Genomic DNA, 14,922 nt, shown 5'->3' on the forward strand with positions numbered 1-14,922 from the left:
CCCCCACGTTTGCTGAAGTGCTTTGACTGAGTGTGCCCTGGGCTCCTGCCAATCAGGTACCCAAGCCCTGTGTTCCTTCCCTAAAACTGCATTGAAGCCTAAACCCAATTGGCATCTCTGGCCACATGTCACCCCCTGGTAAATGGTATCCTAGGTATCCAGGGCACTGAGACCAGAGAAGGCCCTTAAGTGCTGCAGCACTGATTGTACCACCCTTAGAGGCCCTGTGCCCTGACACAAACTGCATTGGCAGGCTGCGTGTCTTGGTGCAGAACAAAACAAAGAGTCGACATGGCACACATCACTGCGTGCCATGCCCAGAAAACACTACCCTGGCAAACAGTCATCCCTCTAGCTGGGTGCCCTATGCCAGTGGTAAGGGTATAGGTGCATGAGCACTGTACCCCTACAGTCCAGGTTAATTCCTGGGCACTGTAAGTGCAGTGCTGCCATTAAGAGTACATGGTGCTGGGAGGTTGTCATTACGAACTTGACAGCACCGTAATGGCTACACTGAAGACTGAAGTTTGGTATCAAACTTCTCAGCACATTAAATGTAAAATGCACGACACAGGGCATCTTAGAGATGCCCCCTGAAACTAGACCATCTCCCAGTGACCTGAGTGGCTGCCGAGGGTGCCACTCCAGACATGTTTCTTGACCCCTAGGTCGAAAGATTGCTGCTCCCGGGGACCTGAAACATTGCACATCCTGGGACAAGGTGCCAAGCCTCCTCCCCCAGGATGGGCAGGGTTCACGAAGGAGAAGCTTCAAAGGCATGCCGCCTTTGTGAGCCTCTCCAGACCACTTGCTGTACTCAGCAACTGGTCCCCACTGGTTCTACCCCCTCACACTGAGCAGGAGCCCCGGCATGAAAAACAAAGTGAGGGAGAGGTGTGCACACTGGGAAAGTGCCATCGTTCTTGCATGGTATGCCCCCACTTTTTGCTTAATTGCTGATGTACTTTGACTGAGTGTGCCCTGGGCTCCTGCCAATCAGGTGCCCAGGGCATGTGTTCCTTCCCTAAAATTGTGTTGAAGCTAAAACCCAATTGGCATCTCTGGTCGCATGTCAGCCCCTGGTAAATGGTACCCAGGGCATTGTGACCAGAGAAGACCCCTAAGGACTGCAGCACTTAAAAACATACCTGTTCCCTAGAATAATGTAAATGGATCGGATGCTGGAAGCATCATGTATGTGTCATAACAGTCTAAGCGCCAGGATGCCCGTCGGGTGACAGTTATTGCGCTATATAAGAATGCCTATACATACATACATACATACCCTTAGGGGCCCTGCACCCTGACACACACTGCCTTTGTAGGCTGAGTGTCCAGGTGCAGAACTAAACAAAGTCGACATGGCACATATTCCTGTGTGCCATGCCCACAAACCCACTGCCCTGGCATACATCGGGTGCCCTATGCCAGTGGTGTGGGCACAGGTGCATGAGCCCTGTGCCCCTAAAGTACCCAGGGCCATTCCTGGCCACTGTAAGTGCAGTGATGCCATTAAGAGTATATGGAGCTGGGAGGTTGTCATTACGAACTCCACAGCGCCATAATGGCTACACTGAAGGCTGACAAGTTGCCACAGGAGGAACATGGTTTGAAAAGGGCCTCCTTCTCCTTGTCAGCCATTCATGTACAATCCTGAAGAGAAATCCTGTAGAAAACTTTTGAAAAGAGATGAAATGAGCGGAGCTCATAGGAGACTCCCTAAGCACAACGTGCGGTAGAAAATCTGAGGCGGAGGTTCCTTCAGGAGGGTTCTATGGGGAGAGGCTCTTCTGATTGGCTGATGCCTAAGTTTGGTCTCTTTTACAAAAAGAGGGCGATATGCTACAAAAGGGAATGAGGCCTAGGCCTTTCTTTCTCTTTTGTACCTACTGCTATGTTATTTTTGTTACCGAGACTCCCATTCCCTGTCCAGAGGAAACCATATGCAAAGAAAAAGAACTCTGCCCTGGGGAACCGCGAACTTGCCTCCGCATCCACCTCTGCACCAGACGCCCAGTGCCCAAGTGGCCTATCGGTACTGCAAAGGTTCCCCAGCGCTTCTGAGCCACAGTCCACAGTGGGCTTAGCCCTGCTGGACTCCTCCTTGCCACCTGCAGACTTGAAGACTCCCCCTGACCACCACCTACCCAGTAAAGAGTGTTTTGATGCCCAAGGACATCTCTGCATCCGAAGCTCCTGAGCCTTGGGGCCATCAACATTCTGTATCCCTACGTCATCTAGTATCCTGATTTACCTGGGCAGCTGTAGGTTGTCTTTGCTATCTACCCCATTGGTTAACATTGGGCACCCGATGCTGTGTCGGCACTCTGCACCTAGCGGCCGCTGAGGGTGTAAGTTTGGTGCCGACTTGTGGCCCCGTGAACTTACACTAACTCCGGGAGATCGAACCCTGACACTGTTTTACTCACCTGTGCGCAACGCGACTTCACGTACCCCCTCACCCCAGTTTCCATTAGTTAACATTGGGTGTCCAACCTCTAATTTAACCTCTACATCAGGCTGTCCCTGTGCCACTGGTGGTGCACTCTTGAAACTGATTTGAACCCTGCCTGGTGTACTCCAAAGACCCTGAAGACTGAATATGTAAGAACGTAAGATGAGTGCTTAACTGCAAAAACTGAATTTGTGTTAACAATCCAAAGCTTGAAAACTGCAGTGTCCACTTTTTAAATAAATCTTGAAAGAAACTTACTTTTCTAAAATTGGTGTGGATCTTCTTTTCATGTTGTGAGTTATTTATTGGTCACAGTGGGCATAACAAATGTCTCACACACCTCTGTGTTAGCCCTAGTGCGATCACCCACACTACCACAAACAGAGAACTTTGGGCTTACATTGAGCCCTGCACACTTCTGGGGGAATCTCTATAATCGGTGTATGATATAAGCACATAGTGGTATACCATATACAGAGCCAGCTTCCTGAACTGGATATACGACAAAAGGGGGAGGCATGCTAGTCCACAAGACTTTTGCCTAAATAGGTACAGACTGGGTGCAAAATAATCACAAAAAAAGACTCAGAAACTGAAGAACATAAGGGCTATCAGATTATCAGAAAGGAGTTTGCACTGTCAAACTGGTTTGCAGGGATACTATTTTCACTGGTCTGGGCTAGTCTTATGCAGAATATTCTTGAACAGGGGAGTTCCCTCTGAGTTGCATAAAAGGGGATTGTTTTGTTTTTTAATATAAACTATATAAAAAAGCTACTATCTAAAGTTCTTTTTTCTAGAAAGCAATTTGAGGTTTTGAAATTTGTATTTATCATTTAGTTGTTTTCAGTTTAAAAAAGAGAAACTGTCTCTGGAGAGTTTTGCTCTCTTTTGAAAATACTCCTAAATACCACATGTAGACAGATCTTCGGGGTTAATGATTATTAACCAAAAACCAAGATAAAGAGTCCTAATTACTGAAAGGCCCCTTGCTTGACATTCTGGCCGACTACCACAGAGGAGGTCAATTTAAGGGGGGAAAGGGGGCAGGGCTTTACTCTGAGTGAGGAAGATGCTAAAGGGCCTTCAGAGCCATCATAATAAACCAAACAGTACTAACTAGTAGGATGCAGAGGGTCATCATCTGCAATATGTGACTGCTTCTCTATATATTTTGGCACAGATTGTGAAGCATAATTGTCTGTGGTTCAGGAGAATGATACTCATTGAGGAAACTGACCTCCAGCAGTGGGTGCAAGAAAAACTATTGGTACTTTCAGTCAAGAATAAACTTGTCCTTAGCATGGTCTGTGACTTCTTAGGAAACAGCCAACCGGTTAGATATGTGCTATTTATCCTTGGCACTCTTCTATTCCTTGAGCCATCTTTCTCTTCACCAACTCTATCCCAATATGCTTGTACAACTCCTCCAATAGCAAACACCACCTTCAGTCTGTATGTTCAAAATACCTTTCCCCACTTTTGCAGTTGCAACGCCAAAATGCCCAAATAGTCTTATGGAATACAATTTACACTGTTCATAAAAAATACATGCTTGGGTTGCAGTAATGGTGTTTGGTTGGTCCAGCAACAAGTCAAACACTACCTGTACGGAAAAAAACCTCACAGTATTTTAACGCTCTTTGGGAAGTCTGAGATACTTACAGTATTGGTAGGGCAGTTTTTTATGTGATGGCCGGGCTTAAAACAGCGATAGCATGTGTAGTTCGGTGGTGGAGGACCCAAAGTTTTCTTCTGATAACTGCAAAAATAAAATTCGAGACTTACTTTTTAAAGATTTTCTACCCAAGTGAAAAAATGCAAGCTGCTCTTAAAAAAAATCTTATTTGACATGTGAATTACTTACTTGCTGGGATCATATTCATGGCCAGATTGACACATCATAGCTCTAATTTTATCTTCCTCAGAAGCATTGGCTTCAACCAGATTGGCAGTCTAATAAAGGTAATTATTTGACAAAAACAAAATTAGAAAAAAAAACGCATCAAAATTGTCACACAGACACAAACTGCACCAATACAATCCTGTAAAGAGCAGCGAGGTGGGAACCAGAAGTCCATCTGATGAGTGAAAAATACTGAATACGTGGGGGTGGGAACAAGTTTGTTTGGGGGGTAGGCCTTTCAGCCAGGACATGTCTGTGTGCCGGTGCCCTGCTTATACGCTTGACTAGGTCAGTACTGCAGATTAACTAACATTCAATATAATCTTCACACTGCAAGGCCTGTGCAGGAGAAACAGCAGAAATTGTAGACCCTTTCAGGGGAGCATGTTTTGCTCACAAGTGGCAGACCCAACTACAATATAACTCAAAAACCTAGAAATTAAGAAATTGCACCTTGTGAGACTACATGGCCTATTAAGTTTCCGAAAGGCTTTTTAATCAGGACCAAAAGGTCTGAAGTAGACTAAGCAGCAGGGACTTTACAAAATGAAAAATTCAAATGCGAAAATACAAACCCATTTGACACACAGAAATAATGACTTAAGGATCTTTAAAATCCAGGTATTTCAGAATCACCTATGAATGGCAGTGTTAAGTGTCTGACTAAAAAACTGCTTGATCGACTGTCATTATTACGAACAACTGGTTTCCTACTGTGTCAACAATGTTCAGCTTGTCAGCAATATCAGTATATTAACCTTTAATCTCTGATCTACCCTTGGCTATGATGGATACCGCACTATTTGAGTCAATCAGACCAAATTCTATTGAGTTGGAATGTCCACGCAAGCACAAGATTTGGATTGGCAGTGTCAGCAAATTCAATCAACCAAACAAAAATCTGGTGTAAAGGCACTCACCGCAGGGGTAGGGCCAGACTGCAGGGTTCACCGGCCCACCACTAAGCTATGCTTCGCTGCATCACAGCAATCTTGAAATATTGGCGAGCAACTCCAGGGTGGAAGTCGTTGCAGAAAATCAACATAGACACGTGAATAAACAGTAAACAGTAAGAAAAGACCCAGTTTCGAAGTACAAAAAAACTCTAAATTACAAAACTACATGAACAGCAAGAGACATCAATCACAACACATATAGATGTTGCTTAAGGTGATAGAAAGATGTCTGACGGGGAATATTTTTATTTTCCATAAACACTCAAAACAAATAGTGGTCAGCGAGGAGTCCCTGCTTCGACCCCAGCTACGCACATTTATGTGTGGACTGGTGGGAGGAGGTGGTCTGGACAGACACTATGGAACAGTACACTAATGATTTGGTGATGTGATTGAGATACATTGATCTTTCTTTTATGGAAGGTCTCTTTTCCAGCACTATGATCCTTTGCTAGGATTATGAACCATAACAACCTCAATCTCAGATACACCATGAATTCTAAATCTACGTTATTGGTTGTCCTAGATCTTGAGGAGAAGATGAACACTTCCCTTTTGAGGAAAAAACTACTAGGAATTCCATATCACAAGCATCCAGTTGCCATCCTCAACCTTTGAAGTTTGCTATCCCTTATGGTGAATTTGTAAGGGCCAAAATAAACTGTAGAACCGAATCCTCCTTGGTTGATGCACAGAAAGAGGATTCACATTTTTTATTTTAAAAGGATACTTAAGGAGGGTCATAAACTGAGTCCAGGAGAAAATTAAACCAAAAACATGAACTGAGGCTTTATTGAGTAGAACTCTTAAACCTGTGGCAGATAGCCAACTTGTACGCTTCACAACTACCTTCAGTACTAAGGCCCATCAAATATCTAGGATTCTTCAAACATATTGGGGTACCCTTTGACTTGAATAAACATTACAAGATATAATGGAAATAAAAACTCAAATCACTGACTGAAAATGTCCATCATTGAAAGATCAATTGGCACACAATCATATGCAAAATTTGACTTCCAGTAGCAAATTTTCGCCAAATCTATGTTTCCCCCCCCCCCCCCCCCCTATGGCCATTATAAAGCCTACAAGTACTCTGGGGCACTAACATTTCTCAGATCCTAATTCTGGCAGTATATGCATAACAAACACATTGTCTGCCAAACAAAATATACAATATATTGCACTATTGGTCCCTGTCCAAAGCATTACATTGGCAGCACATTTTTTCCAGTAAAAAAATAAATTTTAGCCCATATCAATGAGATTAATCAGTATGCCAATAGTTATAGTACTGCCAAACAATCATGATCACCACGAGAAGTATTGGAAAAAACTTACATTTTTGGGTATTAAGTCTATCAAAACATGAGGTGGGGACCGAAGCTTAAGTTAACGTGAAGGGAGTGAGTACATCCTTGACGTCAATACCTTGATTCCATGTGTGATTAATTGTGACGAGGAACTTTCTATACACCATTAATGGGATATATGCATGCTGGCCCTGTTCTTGTTTTCATTTGCAGACATTCTTTGTTTTTTAATGCACAGTTATACATACTATATTGGGAGTTCCAAGTAGGTTTTTGATTCACAACCAAATATTTCTTTTGGGTATTCTTTTTCTTTGAAGATAGTTTGCCATAACAGAGTTGACCTAGAAAGTAATGGCATGACATAATGTACAGCTGATATCACCCTAGGACAATATTACAAAGATAAGATTATATCTCCAATATCAGTTAATTAATGAGGAAACATTTATATATATTATACCGGTATTAGTTCAGTACTTAAATACTTCAATGTATTGGGCTACCAAAGCTGCAGTTTAGGAGGAATTTGCCATGTCCGTAATAATAATTGATATCAAACGATATTTGAAATGCTGTTATTAGCTGATGATATTTTGTGATTTCTAACATTAAGGAATTAATCAAGATTCAATTTTGATATACGAGATGTGTCCCAATTTATTTTAGGCATTGTAATTATGTTTGATAAGTCACAGTGAATTGCTAGGAATAAGCAGCACCTTGTATTTGCAATATGTTGTAATCAATTCACGTTTTGTAATTTTGAGTTTCTCGGTCCCTCGGAGCAGGGTCTTTTCTCACTGAGTACGATCTATTCACATGTCAATAACTAATGAAATTATGTGATCAAGAGAGTATTAGCCAAAACGTCATGGCTCAGAGCACTTGTGAAATATTAATAAAGGGGTTTTTCTGCAATTACTTCAACCTTGGAGTGGCCTGCCAATCTTGCAAGATTGATATGGTAGAGCAAAGCATACCTTAGCAGAGGGCCGGTGAACCCTGCAGATATATAGATATATATATATATATACACATATATATACACACACACAAACATATATGGAAAATTGAACTTACCCAATAAGCATCTGTTTATTCACAACCTTAGCATAATCCCGCCATCTAGTGTTGAGCTTAGATGAGTGAAAGTTGTTTTTCTTTGCAGAAAGTCTTTCAAGTCACAAGGTATAGTGACTCCTCCTTTTGCTAGCAATGCACATGGTCATCAACTCCATTGTTCGATTGTTTTCCAGCAAGGCGGGTGAGGATGGAGTGTATAGGATCATGCAGTATAGTGAGACGAAGATGCAAAAGGAACGTAGGATAAATTATGAAATTAACTGCAACAAACCTGTGTCTGAATCGGCGGATGGGTGCATGTGAATCTACAGCACTACATGCCACGAACAAATGCTTACTGGGTTCGTACATTTTCCGTTAGAGGCATGTGTGGCAGCAGATAAACGTTTAGCATAGACTTTAAAGAAGTCCTCCTCTAAGCGGTGGCTAACCTGTGGGGGTTGCAGTTGTTTGAAAAACTGCTTGGCCTACATAAGCTTGCCAATGGGCTAGCACATCTACACAAATGTTTTGCATATTGTAAGCAGTGTAGACAATTTAAGCTGCTTTACATATGTCAGTCATAAGTATATTTCACAGGAAGGCCATTTAAGCTGCTTTTTTTTGCAAGTGGAGTGTGCTCTAGAAGGAATAGATAGTGTTTATTGTTTTAGCATAGTATGTTTGGATACATTTGCCAAACCAACGTGAAATGCCAGATTTAGAAATGGCCCTTTTGTGTGGTTTTGTAAAAGCAACAAAGTTGTGTTTTTCTAAATGATTTGGTTCCATCTGTATAGTACATGAGGGCTCGTTTTATATCCAATGTGCTTAGAGCCCTTTCTGCAACAGTCCCCAGTTGTGGACAAAATTCAATAGATTTAGATGGAACTGAGACACCACCTTTGAAAGAAGGATTGGGACGCAGTATTACCATATCTTTATGTAGTTGGGAAACGGGTTCTTCTAAAGTTAATGTCTGAAGCTCACTGACATGTCTGAGAAAAGTGATAACAACTAAGAATGTCACCTTCCAGGTTAAAAACTGGAGAGGGCAGGAGTGGAGGGACTTGACTGGAGGGCCCATTAACTTTGATAACACAATATTCTGAGGAATGTCCCTCCAGGAAGGGTTTAATGACTGGAATTTTGAATAGTGAAGTGTGTTGTCTGCTTTGTTGATATGAGGCTACTGCTGCAAGGTGTAGTGTTAGAGATTTAAAAGCTAGACCGGAAGTATGTAAATTAAATAAACTGATAATGTCTTAAACATTGGCCCCTGGAGAATCAATGTGTTTGGTATGACCATAATGAACAAATCTTTTCCACTTTGCAGCATAACAGGTGTGCTTCTTTGAAAATGTCGATACAAGGTTGTGGTAAATTCAAGTAACCAAACTCCAGGACTTCAGGAGCTAGATCGCAAGGTTGAGGGACCTGGGGTCTGTGTGGTGGATTTCTCCATTTTTTTTATGAGAAGGACTTTACTGTTGGGTAGTACCTGCTGGGGAACGACAGATCGTTCTAGGAGTGTGGTGAACCAGGGTTGTCACACCCATGTGAGACACCAGGATGTGTGTGAGAGGGGTCTACTGACATTTCCGAACCACAACCAGAAGCAGTGGGAGGTGGAAAAGCATATGCAAATATCCCTGACCAACTCAGCCATAGTGTGCTGCCCTTGGACTGTGGTAACCTGGAGGCGAAGTTTGGGCATGTGGCATTCTTTGCTGTGGCGAAAAGGTCTATGTCTGGTTTACCCAAACGCTGGAAGAATGGGAGGACTTGTGGGTTGCACTCCCACTCGTGGATTTGTTGGCGCCTCTTGCTGAGATCTGCAAAGTGGTTGTCCACGCCCAGGAAATACACCGCTAACAGGTAAATGTTGTATTGGAGAGCCCACCTGCAGGTGTTCTGGGCTCGTTGAGCGAGAGGACCTGGTACCCCCACTCTTGCAGATAACACATGATATGAAGTGTGTGGCTGAATGTCTAGTGTCCTTTAACAGCCAGCTCTTGTGAAAGCGCTTTCCAAACTGTGAAGGCGCCTGTTATGGTTCTCTGTGGAACTGGATCTTAAAAGTGCTGTCCTTTTAAGAGACTGTTGGTATTCCACCACTGCAGTGTGACAGCTCGACGGCCGACCGATACTAGATCTTCCCATTGACCCCCTGCTTGAGTTCATATATATGCTAAGCACTCTTGCAACAAGCTTGTGTTATCTGGTGTGAGGTACTATGGTTATGCATGAAGCCATGGTGCAGAGGAGATGCATACTTGTCCTCCTGGTTACTGATAAGGGTGGAACTGGGGGCTGAGTGCCTAAAGGACTGAATCTGGGCAGCAATGGGGTAAGCTATCCCGAGTTGGGGATAGCTCCTAGGTTAAGCTGTACTTAAAGGGGTTGGAGGTGGGCTTTGGGTGTATTGATGGTGAAGCAGTTTATTGGGGGTGGAGTATGTTGGACACACCTTTGACGTCTTGCGCTTCTGATGAGCCAATCGCCTGATCATGGAAAAACGTGTACATTTTGCCTTCGTAGGTGAGCAGATACTAATGCAAAACATTTGGCAAAAATCCTGGGGGCAGTAGTGCATAGAAGCGTTGCCTGTTCCTAATGAACCTGAGGTATCAAAGATATGCTGGGTGAATGGGAATGTGGAAGTAGGCGTCCTTCAGGTAGAGTGCAGTCACTGAAGTCACTGTTGTACTATTATGGAATGACATCTTGAAGAGAGACCATAAGAAGTGCTTTGAAAGAGTATTAATTTAGGGGTCTGAGGTCCAAAATGTGCTTTAAGGACCAGGTTTTTTTTGGGAGGGGGGGGGGGGAAATAAGGAAGTAGTGACCGCTTTGCACTACTGGTGTAATGGCATGGGTTGTAAGGCCTCTTTTTCAAGAGTGCCTGAACTTCCTCCCCGAGCCACTGTTGATGTTCTGTTGAGAATGTATGTTTGTAAGGTGGAATGTTTGGAGGTGTGGAAGTAAGCTTCAGAGTCCAGACAACCATGTTGGATAATGTCCACCACGGATTAGTTACTTACCTGTAATCCTAGTTCTCTTCCAGGGGTATACTCATCAAAGCCATACGCACTGAATTATCTCCGCCCATAAGCAGGAACCCGGAACATATAGACTAATACATATATATGTGTAAAATAAATAAAGAGTACATAGTACTAAAAGAATTATACACATATACATGTATAAACTAATAATATGCAGCCCTAACCATAACCCATAGGCTAATAAAGCCATAATTACATGCCTTCTGTAGAATGGAAATAATCTATAAAATCCAATGCAAGAAAAGGACATGAGTCTTAAATGCATTCCACAGAAGATAACCTTTTATTTTCATCAAAGAACAGGTAATAAAAGGCAATTAGCCTAAGTAGGCTGCATAAATAACATCCCAGTACAGAAAAGGAGACTGTCGCCTCGCCTTTAAGGCCTCAGAGAATCTGAACACTTTGCCTTTAATGACTCCAGGAGAACCCTGCTCCCATCATGCCCCACAGGTGATAGTAAGGTCAGTTCTTTTGTATGGTACAGGAAACCTTGCAGGAACCTGCATACAGAATGCAATGATAACATATCAAAACACAATGCTACTGCTCGCCCGGGGAGGCGGGAGGGTGCTTATGACTGACGAGTATACCCCTGGAAGAGAACTAGGATTACAGGCAAGTAACTAATCCTTCTCTTCCAGGGGATACTCATCAATAGTCGTATGCACTGAATAGAGTAGCAAGCTCATACCCACTTGCGAGCGAGCAGAAATAAAGATTTAAGCACTTTGACACATATATCTTAGCTAGTATTAGCAAACAAGTTACTTGGTGATGCCTGCCCAACCTGAGCATCTGCCTGCGTGTCTGAATCAAGACCGTAATGGCGAGTAGAAGTATGGACTGAACGACATGTAGCTGCCGTACAAATTTCTGCCATAGTAACATTCCTAAGGAGAGCTGTGGTAGAAGCTTCCCCCTCGTAGAATGAGCCTTTGGCCTTCCTGACAAAGACCTGTTAGCTAATTGATAAGCTAGTACAATGCAAGAAACAATCCACCTAGAGATGGATCTTCTGGACGCCGCAGACCCCGTGTTAATTGGACCATAGTTAAACAAACGGTCTGACTTCCTCAATGTCTTTGTTCCTTCCAAATAAAATTTGAGAACCCTCTTAAGATCTAAAGAGTGGAGAGATCTTTCTGGAGGATTTGTAGGATTTGGAAAAAAAGTCGGCAAAGTTATAGTCTGATTAATGTGACAGTCTGAAACAACCTTGGGTTGGAAAGCAGGATGCGTTCTGAGTACTACTCTATTAGCATGAAACAGTGAAAGGTTCCTTACAACACAGCGCCTGGATCTCGCTCACTCTGCGAGCAGAAGTAATGGCTACTAGGAATGCAACCTTCCAAGTTAAATGTTGTAAAGAAGCTTTGTGGATAGGCTCAAAAGGATCACCCATTAACTTAGTCAATACCACATTAAGTTCCCAAGGCGGAGAAGGTGATCTGACTGGAGGATACACCTTTCTTAGGCCTTACAGAAAATCTTTCACCACCGGCATCCTAAAGGAGGAAATCTGGTTGGGTGATTTTCTGTAGGCAGAGATCGCTGCAAGATGAACTTTAATAGAGTTAAACTGAAGGCCAGACTTCGCCAAATGCAGCAAATAAGGCAAAATCACCTGCTCTTGACCTTGGATGGGGTCATGACCGTTGTCCAGACACCACAGGAAGAATTGTTTCCATTTAAAACCATATGATTTCCTTGTAGAAGGTCGCTTAGCCTCTTTAAGAATATGCACACAGTCTGGATTCAACTGCAAGTGACCATACTGGATGACTTCAGGAGCCATGCTGCCAGGCGTAGGGAGGACAGTTTGGGGTGGAACACTCTCCCCTTCTGCTTGGAGAGAAGGTACGAGCGACATGGCAACTTCCTGTGTGGCACTTCCCACAACTGAAGGAGGTCTGGAAACCACCACTGGCGAGGCCACTCGGGAGCAATAAGAATCATTCTGGAGTTGGTTCTGCACAACTTGTTGATCACTGTTGGTATCAATGAGATCGGTGGAAAAGCGTACAGTAGGTTCTGACACCAATCTATCAAAAGGGCATTCCCTTGAGATCTGACCTGGGGAAACCTGGATGCGAAGACGGGGAATTTTGCGTTTCCCGCGTCTGCAAACAGGTTGATGTCTGGAGTTCCCCATGCTTGAAAAATACCGTCTACGACTTCGCCGTTGAGGACCCAATCGGGAGCCTCGACAAAGTCCCTGCTGAGGAAATCCGCTTGAGAATTGAGAGAGACAGGCAGATGAACAGCTACTATCAAAAAGTCCCTTGCTAGCAACCAATGCCATATGGTCTGGGCCTCCATGGAGACAGTCCTTGACCGGGTACCCCCCTGCTTGTTTAAATAATACATTGTTGTTGTATTGTCTGTTTGAATCAGGAGGGATTGAGACTTAAACGATGGAAACAGGGACTTGAGAGCTAGATGAACTGCTCTGAGCTCTAGCAGATTGATGAGATAGCCCTGCTCGGATTCTGACCATAGCCCGTGTACTTGCAGAGGGCCCATATGAGCACCCCAACCCTGGAGAGGCATCTGTGATCTAAGTCTGCGTTGGAGGATCTTGATGAAACGGCAGTCCTTTCATTATGGGCGACCTCTTCATCCACCATCGAATGGAATCTTTGGCTGACTGATGAAGGATTATCCAATCCTCCCAGCACCCTGATATCTGCATCCATTTACCCTCTAAGCACTGCTGTACTGGACGCATGTGCAATCTTGTGTTTGGTATTATAAAGATGCACGACGCCATTGACCCCAGTAGAGAGGACACTTGGCGAACTGTCGGGACACTGGTATGAAGAAGAAACGGACATTTTGTCGGAATTGATAAGCACCTCTCCTCCGAAGGACACACCTTTACTTTTTCTTTGTCCAAGAAGTATCTCAGATAGTGAATCTTTTGAGTTGGGTTTAGTATGGACTTCTTGAAGTTGACCTGAAGTCCCAACTTGCAAGATTATCTTCTAGTAGAGATGGGGACGAACTTTTTAGGAGCCAGTCGTCGAAGTAAGGGTAAATGAAAATCCTCTGCTTCCGAAGGAAAGCGGCTACCACCGCCATACACTTGGAGAATGTTCGGGGACATGACTTCAGACCGAATGGAAGTACTGCATATTGGTAATGATGAACAGACACTTGAAATCTTAGAAACTTGCGATGTCTCTTTGAGATTGGAACATGAAAGTATGCGTCCTTCAGATTGATGGAACACATCCAGTCCCCTTGATGGAGTTGAGGGAAGATTTGAGAAAGTGTTAACATTCGAAATTTCTCCCTTCGAATGAATCTGTTCAACAATCTCAAATCCAGTATAGGTCTGTACTCTGCAGTGGGACCTTTCTTTCTCACCAGGAAGAAGCGAGAGTATAGCCCCTTGATTTCTCTCCGGAAGCAGAACTCTCTCTCTATAGCCTTTTTGTTTAACAGGATTTTCACTTCCTTTTGTAGAAGACAGACTTTGATGAACAACACCTTTTGGAGTTCAGGAAGGTGGTGGTTTCCGTTCTGAAGGATGTCGATGACCCACCTGTCTTTTGTCAATCTTCTCCACTCGTCCAGATATAATGCAATGCTTCCTCCTACCGGAGTGGACAACGGCCTTGGAGGAAGTACCGTCTCATTGTTTCTGAGGTTGTTTTGAAACTGAAGACTGCTGTCTGTTTCCACCTCTGCCTCGCCCAGGCCTGCGCTGTTGAAACTGCGACCTCTGAGACCTGCCCTGGTTTTGCGAAGACCAGCTCGACGTTTGCCCACACTGTTGAAAGGACCTATTGTCGTAGGGACAAAAGCGACGGTGAAACTCCTTTCTCTCTAGGCCGACAGTCTTAAGAGTATCAAGTTCAGCCTTCATTTTGGCCATCTCGTCTGCATGAGATCCAAATACGTTGTTCCATTGAAAGGCAAATTAACTGTTTTCCTTTGGGCGTCGGGCTTAAGGCCCGTGAGGCGAAGCCATGCTGACCGTCTGGAACAGATACCATGTGCATAACCATGAGCTGCTAAATCAGAGTCAGCAGCCGTACTAATAATTTGGTTGGCAACCAAACCACCTTCTTCCACAATCTAAGAAATACTTCTGAACCTCCTTAGGCAATTTGTCAGCAAATCTCGTCAGAGAGTCCCATAAAAGACAGTC

At 43.7% G+C, this 14,922-nt stretch overlaps 1 protein-coding gene across 4 annotated transcripts in view; it reads right to left on the bottom strand.

Annotated features, from left to right (window-relative positions):
• The window catches only part of RBBP6 (RB binding protein 6, ubiquitin ligase), a 334,867-nt gene that overhangs the window by 234,670 nt on the left and 85,275 nt on the right, over positions 1-14,922 (bottom strand). For all 4 annotated transcript variants that reach the window (XM_086940457.1, XM_086940459.1, XM_086940458.1 and 1 more), the window contains exons 5-6: positions 4,323-4,411; positions 4,121-4,217 (exon numbers count right to left, since the gene is read on the bottom strand). In XM_086940457.1, coding sequence (XP_086796583.1) covers positions 4,121-4,217; positions 4,323-4,411 — 186 coding nt within the window. The remainder of the gene's footprint in view (positions 1-4,120; positions 4,218-4,322; positions 4,412-14,922) is intronic.

The sequence above is a fragment of the Lissotriton vulgaris genome, chromosome 10 (genome assembly GCF_964263255.1).
Source record: "Lissotriton vulgaris chromosome 10, aLisVul1.2, whole genome shotgun sequence".
NCBI classification, from domain to species: domain Eukaryota; kingdom Metazoa; phylum Chordata; class Amphibia; order Caudata; family Salamandridae; genus Lissotriton; species Lissotriton vulgaris.